Source organism: Esox lucius, chromosome 2 (genome assembly GCF_011004845.1).
Source record: "Esox lucius isolate fEsoLuc1 chromosome 2, fEsoLuc1.pri, whole genome shotgun sequence".
NCBI classification, from domain to species: Eukaryota; Metazoa; Chordata; class Actinopteri; order Esociformes; family Esocidae; genus Esox; species Esox lucius.
The window spans coordinates 25,176,805-25,196,325 of NC_047570.1; the positions used below are offsets into that span (position 1 = coordinate 25,176,805).

Genomic DNA, 19,521 nt, shown 5'->3' on the forward strand with positions numbered 1-19,521 from the left:
GGAGCAGACTCATTAATGGCTCTCAAAGAAAGAACTGGCTGGAAATTAAGTTATTATTTATCCTCTGCTGAGCAAAGGAAATGACTTGATCTGCTGTGGGGCAGAGAGATACCTTCAGGAAGACTTTAGTATTGATTTTGCCTAACGGGCTGGCTAAATCTTTTTTTTCCAACACTTCAAATAGAGGACAGACAGATGGAAGCTGGGAGAGAGGCTCTAAAAACTGGCTAAAGGAGAAGTGTCCCCATGCGCCTTCTTGTCTCTCTGTTTGGCTGCCTGTCCGCCTGTCTTCATATCTGTCTGTGTGCCTGCTTACCTGCTGGTTGTACGCACACCAGCTACGAAACACCAGCTATATTTATTATCGCCTCTCCCCTGATGATGTATCATATAGAATATGTGTTGGAGGCAAAGTACTGAGAGGGAATGTTTACAACTGCTGGTTTAGACGGACCTACGTCCTGTGATTGTTTGTTGTTGGTCAGGTGTGAGCTCTGAGGAGACTCCTGGGGAGAAGCGCTGCTGGAGGATTGGTCTGAAGGTGGCCTGGGACATCCACACCCCTGGTTTGACCCTACCACTGCAGTCCGGAGACTGCTACTACATGAGAGGTAGTGGTGCATGCACGCACACACATTCCAGTACTCCTTTTACATGACAGGTCTAGTCTTTCTGGGATTTACACTTAGTTAACTGTGCCCCTTCTGACCCAGAAGTAGCAGGATGATCTCTTGCCATTCACATTCACATTCTCTTTCCCTTCTCCTTCTCTCTTTGTACTCTGTCTCTCTCTCCTCCTTTTCTACACCCTGCCAACTGCCAACTTCTCCCTGTATCATTCCCCCCTTTTGTCAATTTCACTCTGCTTTTCTCTTTCGCTTTCTTTCATCATTTCGTGCTAGTCTGAACCAAACCCTACCAGAAGCCCGTTCCTTTTCCACAGGCAGCTGGGACTCTGGCCTGCTGGTGTATGTGTAGGGCTAAGTTTCCGTGAAATTGCATGCATTAAAGAAAACCAAATGTTATTTTATGAAGTCCTGTGACCCGGTTCTGTAGTGGCAGAACTGGTGGTGTTTCTATGGAGTAGAGTGGACAGGCAGTGAGCTTTAAGGGCGTAAATCAGATCTTAATGCTGATCGCTACAGCAGCTGCCTTCCTCTTTCTTCTCCCCCTGCTGAGTTGGACTTAGCGTCTTAGCTTCTATATTACCGCAGCTACACACGGCTACACGGATACTGTTGGCTTCAGCTAGCGTCCACGTCACAGTAGTACGCCATGTCACGTGCTGTGAATAGGGTTGTGTGTATTTGTCTGTAATGTTTTGTTGGACACTTAGATCTGAATTCCACCCTGGTCAACTGATTCCTAGACATCCTGAGTGAAAAGTTTGGGAGAAACACCTCAATCTGCTGTCAGGGGTGTGTGTGTACTCCGTGTTCACTCAAGAAATGTTGCCACTCATGACTCCAACTCAATAATCAAATATGCCGATGAGACAACACAGGTACTGTTGTCTTGATTACCAACCACAGCAATCCAGCTTACAGTGAAGAGGTTAGAGCCCTGGCTCATATATAACCATAGTGTACAAGGAGCTGATCGTGGGCTACAGAGGACTGAAGACAAGAGCACGCCCCCATCAACAAGGCCGTTATTTAGTGGGTTTTACGACTCTCTGACTGCACAGCACCCATCATTTAGCCGTAGCTGGAGCATCTGACTAGTAACCAAATAGTTGTTAATTCCAAACCTTGGGTCTATCCATCCCAGAGCTGTGCAGTTAAACTGATTGCTCCCTGTTTGTTGTTGAAAATTAGACTGTTCTAGGTCACACTCATTGGTAAAATAGTTCTGTCATGTTCTCACTGATACTGTGATCATGCATCACCTCCTGGTACCACACCTGCGTCACCCTCGTCATGCTTAGCTTGACTTCGCACCGATGTTACGCTGCTCGTCCTCCAGGACGTTAACTCCAGGAGGACGAACCGGAAGGTCACAAGGAACCTTGGCCACGATCTTGAGCTAATGTCTGGCTGGTGTTACAGGAGCATGGGTGTCACGGTTGTGGTTGTGGTAGGATACAGGCGCAGAGTCAAAATGGAAATAATCCATATTTAATCAAAAAGGAAGACGAGACGAAACAAAACAAAACAAAACAAAACAAAAGCAGCAACCAGTGACTTAGGGTATCCAGTGGTAACACAAAAACCAAAATGAACCACCCCGGGTGTGGCCACACACAGAACATTAATAGGGTCCCCAATTGGAGGCAACGATCTACACCTGCCTCCAATTGGGGAGACCAAAAGGATCAGAGGTGGCTAGAAGGCACACCTTCCGTCCTGTCCTGACTATGGCTCCAGCCCAGTGCAGAGATGGCTAGGGGCATAGCCAGGACGTGACAGTGGGATCTGGAACCAGCCGGCTCCCGGACAGCTGTTCCCACCAGACCGTCATGTTGTATAAACATCACTAACTGTCTACCTGCCACATACTCTGACATGCACCTTACGGTCTTTCTTGCACATTTTCACCACACCATGTACACGTGCATGCACTCACACAAACCCCTAGGGTTTCAAAATAGCTGTGTGTTTGATTCTCACAGGGAACCATAGCTAACCTGTATAACCAAACGCATGCACTCGCTAATGTAAGAGAAGTGTCTGCTTAATTGCTGAAATGTAGAAAGTAAAAAATAAAACAAAGAACCCTACTCATTTCTCCGAACATGTCCAGACATTCAGAAACCATGAGTTGTAGTGATCTCACAAGAAATGTTTAAGATAGCAGGACAGTATTCACCCTGAAACCCTGACAAACAACCATATCCCTTTCAGTCCTGGCATGAGAACAGTGACGCGCTGCTTTAGATGCAACATTGTGACTGGGCTTGACTGAAATGAATCAATGGGATTTATGTTGCTGTTTTGGGGGGTGGGAAGCTCCCGAGGCCCCTGCATAATCATGATGATGACAGCTCACCCAGTTAGTCCTTCACTCCTACACCTCAGTCAAAGGCGTTCTCACCAACCGGGTGTACATGAGCTGCTGTAATGAACTTTGACTCTTGGAGTTTGAAAGTAATGCTTATTTAGCTGTTGTTTATGTAAATCGCATCTTTATATTTTTCTCTGTTCTATGGCTCTAAAGTTTATCTTTGAGGTGTCTGGTCAGTTTAAAACATCATCCACAACATAATTATTAACAAATGATTATTTTTATATATACACCTTTTTTTTTCCTTTTCAAAAAAGTCGAAAAGGAAGGGTTTGAGTGAGGAACAGAAGGCTTAAAATTAAGAGACCACTGCAAATTGAACGCTTCTGTTCCTCACTTTGCTTTTACATTTTTTTGGAAACGAATGGAAAAGGTGCAGTGGTCTCTTATTTTTCCGGAGCTGTATATATATCTGCACCTGGGGCCCTTACATATATTGTGTGTAGAGGAGACAGAGGAAGGTCTAGTCATTAGGAATACATTTAATCCCTATTATTTTACACAGACGATTTATAAATAATTTGACTTTTATATGATTTGTTATGCCGAATTTCTCTCCTGAAGGAATTTAAGATTTCCTAATCAAAGTTTAATACTTGTGGAACTATATTTTAGTTAAAAAAATAAATAAATCTGTACTAATTTGTAAAGATACACAACATTTGGTTTTGACTTTGAAATTATAGTCTTCTGTAGTAAATTCAACCCATTATATATTTTGTATGTTTTTTTTAAATATATCCACTAAATTGACTCTGTTGTTACATTCCTTCATAGATCTACTATGAAGGAATGAACTCTTTTTGTCCAATTTTGAAATATACTGTAGTATGGCATCAGAAACGGCTGAGGTTTAGAAACTGCAATGAGTTGAATCACATTTGTTGGCACATTTGGATTTAAACAGGGCAAATATCAAAATGATATGGTTTTAAACAGTCCTTAAATGTATTTAAAATATGTTTACAGATTAATAGTATGTATTTCTTATTACTAGAGGTATGACAGATAAAACAGTGAAATAATTTCAAAGTGGAACTAAGATGCTAACACCAAATGTCCTACAATTGGCACTATAGTACAAATATAGTACAAGGACATGATTCACTGATTTTCAGTCAATAGCACAACTAAATGATATGTATTACAGTTAAAAGTACACAATGCAATTGGTACAGGTTCTGCACAAGTTATTATACTAATTGTGAATCTCTCCAAGACCTGTGATCTTTGCATGGGATCTTGAAAAATTTTATGCTGTGATTACATAATAAAACATTCATAGCTAAATCGACCTGTGTGGCTGTGCCCTGGTTACACATTTTAAGGTTGGACAAATAATCTTCAATTCGTTTGTAAGAACTTTGAACTATTTATTATGGAGCCAAATATCAAAATATCAAAATTTGAAGTAACTAATGGGCTGTTTTATCTGAAGCACTGGCTTATTCTTAACCTTTATCTTTTCTTATTTGTTTAGTTCACTACACTAATCATATTATTTCCAACAAATTATACTGTATTACAAAAATGATAGTGTTTTGGTGTCAGTGCAAACAAATATCAACATTTTAGCTCAGTGAATTGCAATCTTCGTGTCCCACAAGATGTTCAATGTGGTTCACGTCTGGCTTTGGCTGGGCCACTCAAGGACATTTGCACTCCAGCGTTGTCTTGGCTTTGTGATTCAGGGTGTTGTCATGCTGAAAGACAAATATTTGTCCCTGTGGGATCTGGATCAGATTTCCCTTAATGACCTGTGTGTACAACCCCGTTTCCAAAAAAGTTGGGATGCTGCCTTGGGACGCTGCGTAAAATGTTCAAATAATGTATCCCTATATTTAATTGAAAATAGCACAAAGACTATATATCAAATGTTGAAAATTAGAATTGTTATTGTTTTTGGAAAAATACAGTTTTGAAAGTGAAATGTGTTGGTATCCTATCTGGATCTTTGTTTGCTTGATATAGGATTTCAGCTGCTCAACTGTTTGGGGTCTCCTTTATCGTATTTTCTCTTTCATATTGCGCCAAATGTTTTACGTGGGTGACAGGTCTAGACTGCAGGCAGGCCAGTTTAGCACCCAGATTCTTTTACTGTGGTTGCTGTTGTAAAACATGTAGAATGTGGTTTGGCATTGTCTTGCTGAAATAAGCAAGGCCTTCCCTGAAAAAGACGTTGTCTGGATGGCAGCATATGTTGCTCCAAAACCTGTATATATTGTTCAGCATTTATGGTGCCTTCACAGATGTGCAAGTCACCCATGCTACGTGCACTAATGCACCCCTATACCATCACGGCGCCCATGATACCCACAAAATAATTTTGATTTGTCAGATCACAAGACCGTTTTCCATTTTGCCTCAGTCCATCTTAAAGCTCAGGCCCAGAGAAGGCGGCAGAGTTTCTGGATCTTGTTTTTATATGGTTTCTTCTTTGCATGGCATGGCAGAGTTTGAACTTGTATTTGTGGATGCAGCGACGTACTGTGTTCACAAACAATGGTTTTCGGACGTGTTCCTGAGCCCATGCAGTGATTTGCACTACAGAATCGTGTCTGTTTTAAACGCATTGCCACCAGAGGGCCCGAAGGTTACAGCTATCCAATATTGGTTTTCGGCCGTGTCCCTTGCATACAGAGATTTCTCTGGATTTTCGGAATCTTTTAATGATGTTATTTACTGTAGATGATGAAATCCCCAAACAATTCTATGCTGAGTAACGTTATTCTTAAATTATTACATTATTTGCCAATGCAGTCTTCCACAGAGTGCTGAACCCCTCCCCATCCTCACTTCTGACAGACCCATCCTCTCTGGAATTATCTTTTAATACCCAATCATGTTACTGACCTGTTTGCCAATTAACCTAATTAGTTGTGTGATATTCCACCGGGTTTAATTTTTTTCAGTCTACTCCAATCAACTTTTCCTGTCTTTTGTTTCCTCTGTCAAATTTGAAGTGGGCATATATATTTTTCAATAAACAATAGAATGTCTCAGTTTCAGCATTTTATATTTTGTCTTTGTATTATTTTCTATTAAATATAGGTTTTAAATTATTTCCACATAAAATTTACAATTTACACAGCTTCCCAACTTTTTGGGATACAGTGTTGTATGTTATTCCATTCATTCTTCCATTAAACCTTTATAGTATTCCAGTCTGCTGTGAAGCATCCCCAACATGATGCTATGACCACCATCCTTCACCGCAGGGATGGTAATAGCAAGGTGATGAGTGGAACCCTGTTTTCGCAAGACACAGCTTGACATTCAGGCCAAATATATTGGATCTAGCTAGATAACAGATAGCTAGCTTGGCAATCTAGCTAATGTTATACAATGGATGGTTTGGAATTACCCTATTTATTGCCCATTCTGCTTAAACTATGACTATAACCGATCAAAATGACGCTTTTTGTTCATCTGTCTTATGGACAGAGATAGGCTTAGGATTTCCGTGAGCCACCCATCTACGTGTATTTTTGTTTAAACGTGGATTGAATTAAAACCACAGCTGTTCAAGATATCTCATATTTTATTGCAAATAACGTAATGTTTCATACCAAATGCCCTCGACAAGGGACAAGAATAAGAGGTGTTGTTGTGATGCCCGCTGACTAGTGGTGTTGTGGTGTTTTGATAAAGAATGTAGGCATGTATGATGACAGACACCATCATTCCTCTTTACCACCGTTTGTCAGTGACTCAACCTTCCAACTGCTAATGTTCTGTGTGTGTGTGAGCGCCAAATTGAATCAGATGTTATTTCCACCTAAATGGAATTTCAGTGGTTAAAAAAGTCTGACACTAAGCCTGTTGGGTAATAAGATTTCCAGCTTCCAACTCACGGGGGACCTGAGAAAGAGTTGACCCAATATATTTAAAAGCCTGCTGATTCTCTAAAAAAGAAGGGACAAGTGGCAACAGATGGGGGGGGGGAGAAAGAGAACGATAAATATTTATTACAGGAATCGAGTTTGTCCCCCCCAGTGCCATCAGACTGTGGAGGAACAGATTGATGGAGATCATTTATTATTGGATAGAAACTGTTTTAAAGACGGAGTCATTCTGCCCAGAGACCTAATCCTTCTCAATCTCATCAGAGGGGAACACAGAACAGTGAGGGAACTTGTTTTGTTTGTCATGATCTTTTTCAGTTTTTCCATTCTACCACATTAGAATATAGATCTTCCTAAAGCACTCCGTTCCCTGTTTGACTTTCAAATCGCTGGCATTAGCCAGCTATACTGCTCACGGCGAGCTGTGAATATGCACATGGAGTGTGAGTGACAGCTCTGTCATGGCTAAATTAATTATTTGTTATGGAGCAAATAATAACAGATCTCGGGGACATCTAAACACATAAACAAGCACATGGTCCGATGGGACTTATACACTAAACACTGCAGTTGGTATCCTATCTGGATCTTTGTTTATTGGATACATGTTTGTTGATGGGAACTGTCCATCTTGAGAGATTGACTGTGATCTGGCAGCGTTTAATAAATGAAAAAGAATGCAATTTCACTGATTTTGCTTTTTGAACATGATACTGGCACTATGCTCCCTATTTCATAAACAGTTTTGAAATCAACATTGGCGACCTAGAGACAACTGTTTCAGTGTGCCGCATTAGCTAGCCTTGCATTCTCATTGGAAAAGCGGTTTTAAAATGTCATCATCAATTAAACACCTTTTCAGAATACATTTTACCTAAAACTATGTTACAAAGTGGACAATTTGTATAGTTTTTTGAATTTTTCTATTGTTTATATTAGCAATTATGCAAATCATAACTAAAAGCAGTTTCATCTAGCTCTGATGCTATCCTAGCCAAATACGTTCTAGACCTCGCAAATCTGACCTTGCTTGGCTCTGCCTAGAACCTTGCTTGGCTCTGCCTAGAACCTTGCTTGGCTCTGCCTAGAACCTTGCTTGGCTCTGCCTAGAACCTTGCTTGTTCTGCCCACTATGCTTCTTTTGATCCATCTGTCTTGGGTTTTCTTTTGATCCATCTGTCTTGGGTTAGTTATATGGGTATACCATATGGGATGATGGTCACAAACATACTCAATTAAATGGTTTGTCTTTGAAGACGCCGCTGGGCAGGTGTGATCGAGGGTGAAAACATTACGTGGGTGTCTGGTTCTGAGTGAGTTGTGTGACCAGTGTATTCCGTCTTCTGTTCCCAGATGATCTGAACAGGACACATCAGCACTGTGTCCTGGCTGGAGACTCAGCACGCTTCAGCTCTACTCACAGAGTGGCAGAGGTGTGGGAATTTCTTATCCTTCAATATATTCTCTTCAAAATTATTCTCTTATTTCTTTGTCTCAGTCAGCTGCTTCACAAACATCAATGTTTTGTTGAATGTTTTGTGGGGTGACTATAATATTATAGGACAGTGAAGGTTTCTGTCAGTCTGACTGACCCATGTCTCTCTCTGTTGATTATTCCCTCAGTGTTCCACAGGGACCCTTGACTACATTCAGTCCCGCATTCGGGAGGCCCTGACCAACCTGAGGACAGACCCAGACAGCGGTGCCCCCAGCCTGCTGTCTCTGCTGCCAGCTGACATGCAATGCTACGAGGAGATACACAACGAGGTGTGTGGTTTTGTGGCTGTGTTACTTTGTGTCCTGGAGACTCAACAGACCAGGGAACCTGTGTATAATTGTTTAAATATTTTCCTTTTGGTAATATTTTGATGTCATAGCTTGTGAAGATGCCTTCCTATTCTTTAAACCACGGTTAAGGCCTCTCATTTACATTGACATTATTATTATTATTTTCTGTGGCTATTATTTTTGTTATTGTTTGTAGAAATATTAAATAAATCCAGTTTGCTGACATGTTTCCTGGAAGATGATGGATAGTAAACCCATTGGTCGTCAACATGTTATCTAAAGATCGAGTTCATGGCCCTTTTCAGAAGGAACAATCAGCGGATCTGGCCCCGGGGCCCTTGGATCCTATGGGGCCATTCACTTTACAGTGGAAGCCTGCTCCATTTAGTTGGCCCAGCCTGCCTACCAGGGGCTAATGGTTAAAGTAATACTTTGTTTTTCCTATCCTGCTCTTTTGTGTGTGTGTGTGTGTGTGTGTATGAGTGTGTGTTTGTGTATGAGTGTGTGTGTATGAGTGTGTGCGTGCGTGTGTGTGTGTGTATATGTGTGTGGGCCTCACTACTCCCAGGTAACCAAAGCAGCAGGCCCCACATGGAAGGCCATGACAGATGAGCTTGGCGTGAGGTTGTTTAAAGGTTGTAGCCAGTATTAATTATTCACATACCAAACAATAGAGCTGTGTAGAGAGAGCGAGAGAGGGGGGATGGAGAGGGAACGAGATGAAGAGAGAGATGTGGAGAGAGGGAGCTAAGAAGAGAGAGATGGAGGGACGTGTAGAGAAGCGACCAGCCTAGCCTATAGCTGGTCTCTGTCCCAGGGCAGAAAGAGAGACAACCTGCTCACAGCGGAGCAGCACAGGATTACCCAGCGTAGGCCTGGCTTGGGGGCACCCCTGTTTTATTTAGGAAACCTGGATGCTATGTTTGACTGGGAGAGGAGTGGATCAGGTAGATTGCACTTGGGGGTTTGCTCCAAGCCCGGCTCTGCTCTACCTGGTGTCCCCAGGATCAGGATGATTGATTTAGCCATTTGTTTTGAGTTGCCCACAAGGGCAGAACACCCACTTTAAAGGAGCTGATGTTGACAGAGTTATTTATTATGGCGGCCCAGTTCTAGCGGATGCTGGTTGGCGGCCATGTTTGACATGGACGACCGAAGAGAGGACAAGCAGAGGCTTGTCAGAAAACTTGACCTGACCAGCACCTCACGGGCATTTCTTTAAAAAGGGCCAAACTGGAGAGCCTGTTTGGCTGATGTGCTATATGTCATGTGTGCGTTGGAGGGTGGGTTGACAATCATTTGGGCGTGGTTGGAGAAGGAATGGGGGGGGGGGGGGGTGTAGCGTTGTGATGATGAGGAAGCTGACTGTCTGCCGTCTGAGGGGTGGGTGTTCGTGAAGAGGCGGTTGGGAGGCGTGTTGAAGCAGGGGTTGATGGGTAGGGAACCACATAATAGTACCTGGCTTCGGGGAGTGAAAGAGAACGGGATGGAAGGATGGTAAGAGAGAGAGGGAGAGAGAGAGGAGCGTAAAGGGAGAGAAGGAGAGAGATAAACCCTGTCTCCTTGCCTGGACTATCTGCTCTAATCTTCCCTTCTGTCTGTGTGTGTGTGTGTGTGTGTGTGCGTGTGTGCGTGTCTCTGTGTGTGTGTGTGTGTGTGTGTGTGTGTGTGTGTGTGTGTGTGTGTGTGTGTGTGTGTGTGTGTGTGTGTGTGCGCGCGCGCGCGTGTCCACGGTGGAACAAACAGGGACCAGCATTGTATCAAATCCCATCCCTGTGTGTGCATGTGTGTTTGTCTGTTGGCCTTTGAAATGCTAATCCCAGGTGCAAACGTCTTGTCTCATTTAAAGCCGGCGTGTCACTTCCCAGGTGGGTGTGCGAAGGCGCGCCCTCTGGGACCCCCCTAATGAAGCATGTCCCTATTCAGAAGATATTGGAGGGAGGGACACACTAAGTATGTCCCACATGTCTGCTTCTACCAGGGGATGGGAGCAAGGGAAGCACAAGTCTAATCAACGTGCTCCTGTGACCTTCCAGTGTCCTGAATGCTTTCCAGGCCCAGCCTCTCCTTCCCTACCGAGGAACCCAGTAGGAGCCCACAAACTACCTTGTGGAGATCCAAGTTTTTTCCTTCCTATTCTCAGCTGAATTAATACTCCCAGCATTTTGGAGTGCACTGTTGGTTATGGACCTGCCCTGTAGTCTGACAAAGACAGAAAGGTTGAGTCAGTGTCTGTGACTACTGTTTGTATTGCCTCAAGGTGTGTGTGTGTGTGTGTGTGTGTGCGCGCGCGCGCGTGTGCACTTGCCTGTGTGTTTGTCTGCAGTCTCCACTGTAGCCAAAGTATGATGAGTGTGAAATGTGTCCTGTACCTCTTGAGGCTAGGTAACAGGAAACATTGCTCAGTGCTCATGGTTGATTTGATGTGCAGGCAGGAGCAGGAAAGTAAACAGAAAGAGGCAGGTTAATATCGATCCCACTCTCATCGGCTCCTACCTCGGGGGCCGCGTGGCATGCACGTTCACAAATTGATTGGTCGGGTCTGTTGGGGGACCACGAGAGGTGTGGAAATTCCCCTGCTTCGTGAAATACTGAAGTGGCAACTTGGATTTGACTCCTGGGTCACCGTGGTGCGCGGGTGGCCGAGCGCGGGGCTAATGTGCGGTTAGTGGTCCTTCACCTGGAGAGATGACAGGAACCACCCCAGGGCAGGGAAACCCGTGCTGGGGAGACAGGGGAGTAGAACTAGCCTTACTATGGCGATAACTCCAGCTGTCTCTTCTTCTTTCTCCTCTCAGCCCATTCAGTCCCTTCTCCTGGTCCGGGGTGGCATTTAGTCTGCTCTCCCTTCTTAGTGAATCACAGCCGGACGGCTCACACTCCAAATGCCAGACACCCCACGGACGTCCTAGTCGCCTGACGTTGTGGCTGCCGTCGGCAGGCTCGACGGGGGGGCTAGGAGTCCATGTCGGCTCAAAGCAGAGCCACAGGCTGTGTTCTCTCGGGCAAAGGACGGACGGACAATCAGAGAGGGAGGGGGGCGGCGGGTGGAGGTTGGGAGAGGACTATCCCTGGCTTTGTTGTGTGTCTGAGCTCTGCTGATCGGTCGGGGGGGGGGGGGGGGCATAAAGCCTGACATTTGTTTGAAGGGTCTGTTGTATGGAGTAGGTGTGAGTGTGCTGAGCAGTGCTAGGGCCCCATGTATCGTCCTGTATGTGACCCACTCTCTGCATGTCAAGCCACTGTGATCAGACCTCTTTGGATCCAAAATGGCAGACATTTTGTCTGTAAACGGGGCCACCACATAGCCTGCAAGACCAGCCGCTGAACTGAGGATGAAATGCGGAAATATCTTTGTATACTTGTCATCTTTCTGCTCTGTGTTGTGCCTGTGTGTGATACAGCTCTAACACTGTTGCGTACGTAATGATGCCCCCTAAGAGAACCAGAAACAGACTGGAACAATAGCTCTTACTACAAAAAAAAAAAAGATTCTGTTTCTCCGGCATTTGATTTGCAACTCTTTTGTCCTCCTCACCTTATGTTATACAGTTTTCTGTATCGGCGCCGTGCTGAAAAAGAGCTTTGTACCATGTTTGGGGGGAGGGCAACTCGGAGAGCCTTGCATTGCTCCGGCAGCATTTGGGCAATCTCTGACATACACGCACGCACAAACACACACACCCCCACCCGCCCTCCCACCCAAACCCATCTATATACCTGGCTATGTGGAGTCCTGGTGAGGATTAAATCACCACTTCAAAAGAGCTGAAAACAAAAACAATCCCAGTGGAAAACTCTGCACACTAAACTGTCATTCCTCCTTGAGGGAGGCGAGGGGGGGTGGGAGGAGTGAGGACTGTTGGAAGGTGCACAGGTGTAGACGGCGTGGGGGTTGGGTGGGGGTTACATAGTCTCATAGGTATGACCATCTGCATTAACAGTCTTTCTAGTGAGTCTAGACTCTATTTCCTCCGCCCGTTTCCTTGTCTCCCGCTCTTTTATCACTGATTAGGGTTTAAACAAATGTGGGGGTTTCTGTGTCTCTCGTCTGTCACTCATGCTCCAAATGAGAGAGGGCCTTTTTATTGATAGTCTGAAATTCCCATGCATTTGTATCACCATATTTTTGCGAGCGTTAGTGTTTTTTTAATATATCCATCTGGCATTCATATGGCTTGACTGATCTACCCCTGCCTGTCCATGACACGTTTCTACTACCCTGTGGTTTCTCTATCAGTACTCGACTGTACTATACATCACTACACTGTACTGTACTCTACTGTACTTTACATCACTACACTGTACTGTACTTTACATCACTACACTGTACTGTACTCTACTGTACTATACATCACTACACTGTACTGTACTCTACTGTACTATACATCACTACACTGTACTATACATCACTACACTGTACTGTACTCTACTGTACTATACATCACTACACCGTACTATACATCACTACACTGTACTATACATCACTACACTGTACTGTACTCTACTGTACTATACATCACTACACTGTACTGTACTATACATCACTACACTGTACTGTACTCTACTGTACTATACATCACTACACTGTACTGTACTCTACTGTACTATGCATCACTACACTGTACTGTACTCTACTGTACTATACATCACTACACTGTACTATACATCACTACACTGTACTGTACTCTACTGTACTATACATCACTACACTGTACTGTACTATACATCACTACACTCTACTGTACTATACATCACTACACTGTACTGTACTCTACTGTACTATACATCACTACACTGTACTCTACTGCACTATAATGGACTACACTGTACTGTACTCTACTGTACTATACATCACTACACTGTACTGTACTCTACTGCACTATAATGAACTACACTGTACACTGTTATACTCTTTTCTACTGTACTACACTGTAATGAACTGTACTATACCGCAATGTACTGTATTACACTTATGTGTTTGACTCTACTGTAATATACTGCATTATACTACATTGTAGTCAGCAGTCGGGTATTGTGTGCAGGTGGAGTTTGAGTGGCTGAGGCAGTACTGGTTCCAGGGACAGCGCTACACTCGCTTCTGCAGCTGGTGGAGCAGACCCATGGAGCAGCTGGAGAACGACTGGAGGAAACTGGAGCTCATGGTGAGTCTGCCCAGAGGCCCACCGGGCCCTAGTATCGTCACACCAGATACGAAAGTGAGGTCTCTAGCACTCTGTCACAACATTTTAACATGGAGATTGAATTTACATTAAAGAGCAATACTGCTCACAATGAACGTCTCTAATAATAAACCTTATTCACAAGTTACTGAAATTATTGGTTACACTTCATATGGGAGATAGCTTCATAACCATGTCATAACATGCAACAACAGCTGACAACTTGTCATAATTGAAATGACACATGCCTATTTTAATGACATATGTTGTTAATTAATGGTGCTACATAAAAGTGCCTTTACCCACAAAACGTACCACCCAATGCAAGCTCTTCATCAAATACCCTACTTGTAAATAAACTGAAAATAAATATTTACACAACGTGACAATTTTAAGGCTTTTACTGAGTTACAGTTTCAAGCCAATCAGCCAATTGAAATTAATTAATGAATTAGCTCTATTAATCTATGGATTTCACCCTTGACTGGGAGATGTATGTATACAAGGTTTCTGGGATTTGTTTTATTTCAGCTCATGAAACATGGGAAATCACATGTATAATTAATATTTTTGTTCATTGTTTATCCAGGAATTTGCCACATTATGTAATTGCGCACATATGTAATTCAGACGTTTGTCTACCAGGATACTGTTGCTGATGTCTGGGATGGATGCAGGATTTAGAGGCTGTACAAGACACCATCTTTAGGACTGATACTGATATGAATGTCATATGTCCTGACTGTATCATAAAGTGTATTCAGCTATTCAAAATGAACTGATGCCGACTGTTAAATAATGAAATATTAAGGCAAAATTAGGAGGTGGTATGTTATTTTTATTTAGTTTGTCATAACTGAGATATGAAGTCATAATTCTGTATGGGTGAAATCTCTATCTATATGGGTGAAATCTATAGTTCAGGAACCAGTTGTTATTATTATTATTTTGTTTGTCATAACTGAGATATGAAGAATTATAATTTCATATCTCTGTTATGACAGACTAAACTTCATAACTGGTCATAATTCTGTATTGGTGAAATCTATAGTTCAGGAACCAGTAATTATTATTATTTTGTTTGTCATAACCTAGATATGAAGTCATAATTCTGAGGATTTTTTTTGTTATAATGATCAGATATTATGTCAAAATTATGAGATACCTACCTGATTTTGTATATATTTTTTGCTGGTGGAAAGGGATTCCATAATGTTCTGACTGTGGTCTTTAAAAAAAAATCCCATTCAAAGAAGACTTAAATGGATTAGACAAAGTCAAAGGATATCTTTAAATAATTGACGTAAGGCCTAAGGTCTAAATTTGTGTTATTTTCTATCTCTCTGAATGAAATTCAAAGCTTGCTCGGTTTTGGCTGGCTATTCATTTAGCGGGCTAGCTGAGTTATTTAACTAGCTAACTAGCTAACTACCAGATATGAATACACATATTTGATCTGTTGAGTTGAGTTTGAGTTGTATCGAGCTTATAGAGCTCCCAGACAATCTTAGGTAGTTAGCTAACATTAGCAATAGCTAGTGATCAATTTAAAGGATCATGTGAAGTGTTGGTCCCATTTTTCATGACCTGAAATAAAAAAATCTCTGAAACCTTGTGGACACACATCTGTATGGGTGAAATCTATAGTTCAGGAACCAGGTAATTGATTTAAATTGGCAGATTTTCTTATATGAACTGTAACTCAATATTAATATTTTTGTTTTGATGGCAACTGAAGGAGCTAGATATTTTCTTAACCTTCAGTTGTGGTATTTCAGATAGAATTGACTGATAAGGTAATTAAACCGAAACCCATAAAAGCTCAGCAATAACAGGTTTCTTGTCAACAATGGCATTTACTTATCTCTTTGGACTTTACTTACCATTTATGGGTATGAATTAATTCATTGCTTGCAATTATTTTGCCTATACATTTTTCCCCACTGTGTCACTAAGAAAACTGACTAATCCATATTTTTTCATTACATCATCTGCACACACTGAGCATTTTTCCATGATTTCATGACAAACAATGCACTAATTTAATTATGCCTTATAAATTATTAATATGCATTGTTGACCAAACTACAATGTTTAACATACATTATGCTATAAACATAAACTCTGTGTAATAATGAAAATATATATTTATAATATTATTAACTTTTCTGTCCGTCAGTCTGATGTTCCACAACTTAAGGTTAAGCTAATGTCTGGCTCCTTTAGTTGCGATCAAAGCTATTCTTTTAATGTTTGAATTGTTTATCTTGGGTGGTTGTGTTTTGTGGCTTATGATATGTTTACGAAGCGTCAAAAATTAACAATACATGTTACAAGGTGTCATAACAGTGTTATGACAATATTATAGCAGGTTATGACACGTTACATCAGCTGTATTTTCATGTTATGACACATCTGTCTGTCTGAAATGTGCTACCTAATAATTATTTTAAATTGTCAGAATGATCAGGATTCATTGGAGAGCTTCTTGCTGGATGTGAGAGTGATTGACCGGATGTGAGAGTGATTGACCTTATGTGTCTATTTACAGCATGCCTGAGTTCATTGCACAAACTGCATACTGTAGATAAGAATCATATTCTACATGTGTGATTGTGAAATGGTTTATGTGTCATACCCCAGGTGTGATATTAAGAATGTCAAACCAGTTTCAACTTAGCTCTTTGACACTGTCACGGCGTAGTATCAATCTTTCTTGTGGCATGAGGAATTTTCTTTGTAATTTCAGAGTCATAAAAGAGAGTGAATGTTTTGTTCACATTGAATTCTACTTAGTCACTCCTTTATACAATAAGGTTTGAATGAATATGTGTGTGTGTGTGTGTGTGTGTGTCAGAAAATGATGTTAGTCCAATCCTTGCTCTATTACTTCATTAATGTGTGTTGTTGTAACTCTGGACAAGGGAAGCAGCAGGGGGCACTCTAGTATCACTGAAACAGCCAAGCCCAGTGCCAGTCTTTCTTTTTCTCTCTCTCTCTTTCTCTCTCTGTCTCTCTCTGGCTATCCCTCCCTCCTTCTCTTTCTCTCTCTCTGTACTCTGTCTCTGTCAGTGTGGAGCGCTGAGCAGTAATCAAATCTGATGCTCGGGCGGGGATAAAGAGAGGAGCCTGGAGAAGAACAGGGCCGCTCTGTACTGAGACGTAGGCAGGCAGTCTAACTCAGGTCCTCGCAGTCAGGAGCAGAGAGGGGGAGATGGGCGACACTTATGGAGCGCTCCTACCTATGAACCCAGATGAAGTGTGTGATTTGGACCTGTACTTGAAGAGGAGCGAGCTCGAGATGTGAAGGCTTGAGTGGTCTCTCCCCATGATGGACAGGCCAGACCCCACTCACTGCTCCCTTTTCTCTGGACAGACATGTAGACGTGTGCTACACATTTTCTGATAGTAGGCTTTAGCCTCATACAAAATAGATGTGATATTTTGGTTGGCAATAATTTTTTTCTTCTTCTGCGGACAAATATTTTGTCATTTAATATTACGGCATGCTGAGAATTTACACTTCCCCATTTAGCTTCTGTAAACACTTTTAATGTGCGTTTTTTTGATCGTATTGTATTTTTCTGCACTTAACACGTTGTTTGTTTCTCAAGAAAGGATTAGAACCTGAGAGCAATGATTTGTTGTGTTTCTGGCAAATACACTGAAATAAATTAAATCATGTAATATAACATTATTGCTGATGGAGACTCATTGCGCCTCCATTAATAGTATAATCATAAGTAATGCTGTAGCTCATATGGATTTCATAAGCCTTTCTCTTTGTATTATAGAAACCAGTTATCATATGAATCTCTTTATACTTGTCGAATTATAATAAATTACATTTTATTTTTGATTATTTTTTTCTTTAAGCTTCTCTTACAAATGTTGGAATAAGTCGTCGTGGCAAATAGTTTTTCTGTGGTCACAAACATGTTTAGCTATTTACTATTTAAAGGATGTTCACTGTCATACAATACAATTGAATGTGTCTAACGTTTTGGTTAATCTTGAGAACCACAGACACCTAATAAGTTTAGGTTATATTAAAAGAAAAATAAAGAAACTAATGGCATTTATTTGTGTGTGTTTGTGCCGTGGACATCTGTAGCCTGCTTGTATTAACTATGTTCCAGAAGCTACTGTCTGTTTCTAGGTGCTCATTCACTCCCTAGGGTCAGTCCCTGTTCTCCCTCTTGTTGTCATGCAAATACTCACCCTTCCAATTCAATGGCATTCTGATAAAACACGTCGAGAGTTTTTCTATCTTCCTTTTCTTTCGAAACTGTTACCTCATGAATTGAAGATGCTTCCTAATGGAAACAAAGAGGGCAGATGGAAAGCAGTGGTAGAGTGTGGCAGTTAAAAGTATTCAGATCAGATCCGATGTGTGCCTGTGTGTGATTGCATGTGTGTGTGTGTGTGTGTGATTGCATGCCTGTGTGTGTGTGTGTGTGTGTGCACTTCGTGCATAGACAAAGTAAGGTATTGGGGTTAGATATAAGAATAGGTGGATGTATGAAGGAGGTCTAGTGTTCTCCCTGTCACAATGCCAGGGGTATAGGCTTTGCCCTGTGGTAAAAGGACTGGGGTGTAAAACTGGGGTGTTCCCCTGTGATCCAGACTAGGATGAGAGAGTGTCTGTGGAACCGTTATGGTTTGGAAGGGCCCGGACCACATCCCAGCTCCCACAGGACCTACTATCATGGATCTCATACAATTCTGACATTTACTTAAACCAGCAACAATGAATAGCTTTCACCTGGCTGACAAAAGGAGAGTGGGAGTCTGGCTTTATGCAAAATATTTTAAATACCGATGTGGCATTTTTTATCTATCTTTTTTTCATTCTTCTTCCAGTTGGGTGGAAGCAACAAAAACTAGCATGAAGTATCTTCTTTTTGTGTGTGTGTGTGTGTGTGTGTGTGTGTGTGTGCGCGCGCTTGCTCGCTGATGCTAATGTATGCACTCTGTTTGACTTTAATTGATTTACCAGCTCTGCCAGCACACTACAGTTTCCTCCCTAATTTGTCACTTTCCACGACTTCTGTGGCTGCTCATATCACAACTTCAAAGAGTATTCTCTCTCTCCTTCTGTGTCTCTCTCTCTCTCCCCCTTTTCCACTCCATTCCTCATTTGACAGTTGAATGAGCCGAGCCTTGTAGGCAGTGTGTATCAGGAAAATGTATCCACTTTCACAATATAAATATAATTCACACACTTGAATATATTTGTGTACTTTAAGATCCACAACACATTACGGGGTGCCCAGACCATTTCCTGTTGCAGCCCCCTTTAACCGTCGTTGCTCTCCTCCTTCGGCCTCGGTCACGCTCCTGAGACGTGTGTTGAACGCGCCCTGTGACCGTTTCGTCCATTTCTTCTTCTTCTCCTTCATGTTCACCTTCTCCCTCCCGCTTTCCCTCTGTCTTAAATGGTGGTCCTCAGCAACTGTCTGGGGCGGGCTACTTTCAGGAAACGACTCAGGTGGAGCACAGAGCAATCACACGCAGGCTGGCCAGGTCGCCATCGATAGCTGATTAGGTTATTGACCTAGCAAGGAGGCGGGGGGGAGGTGCTTCAGGAATTGTGTGTGTGTGTGTGTGGGGGGGGGGGGTCAATGTAAATGTTATTGCAGTGTGAGCTCATTTGATCAAAGCATTGGAAAGGTTAAGCGAATCCAATCTGGTTTTGTGTG

At 42.3% G+C, this 19,521-nt stretch overlaps 1 protein-coding gene across 6 annotated transcripts in view; it reads left to right on the plus strand.

The window, feature by feature from the left end:
* Positions 1–19,521, plus strand: part of fto (FTO alpha-ketoglutarate dependent dioxygenase) — a 128,016-nt gene that overhangs the window by 28,377 nt on the left and 80,118 nt on the right. For 4 of the 6 annotated variants that reach the window (XM_010892666.5, XM_010892665.5, XM_010892667.5 and 1 more), the window contains exons 5-8: positions 486–611; positions 8,202–8,281; positions 8,472–8,615; positions 13,682–13,801. In XM_010892666.5, the coding sequence (XP_010890968.4) occupies positions 486–611; positions 8,202–8,281; positions 8,472–8,615; positions 13,682–13,801 (470 nt within the window). Of the gene's footprint in view, positions 1–485; positions 612–8,201; positions 8,282–8,471; positions 8,616–13,681; positions 13,802–14,464; positions 14,757–16,891; positions 17,880–19,521 lie in introns of those variants that run through there. The other 2 variants (XM_010892669.5, XM_020055557.3) reach the window with 2 other exon arrangements.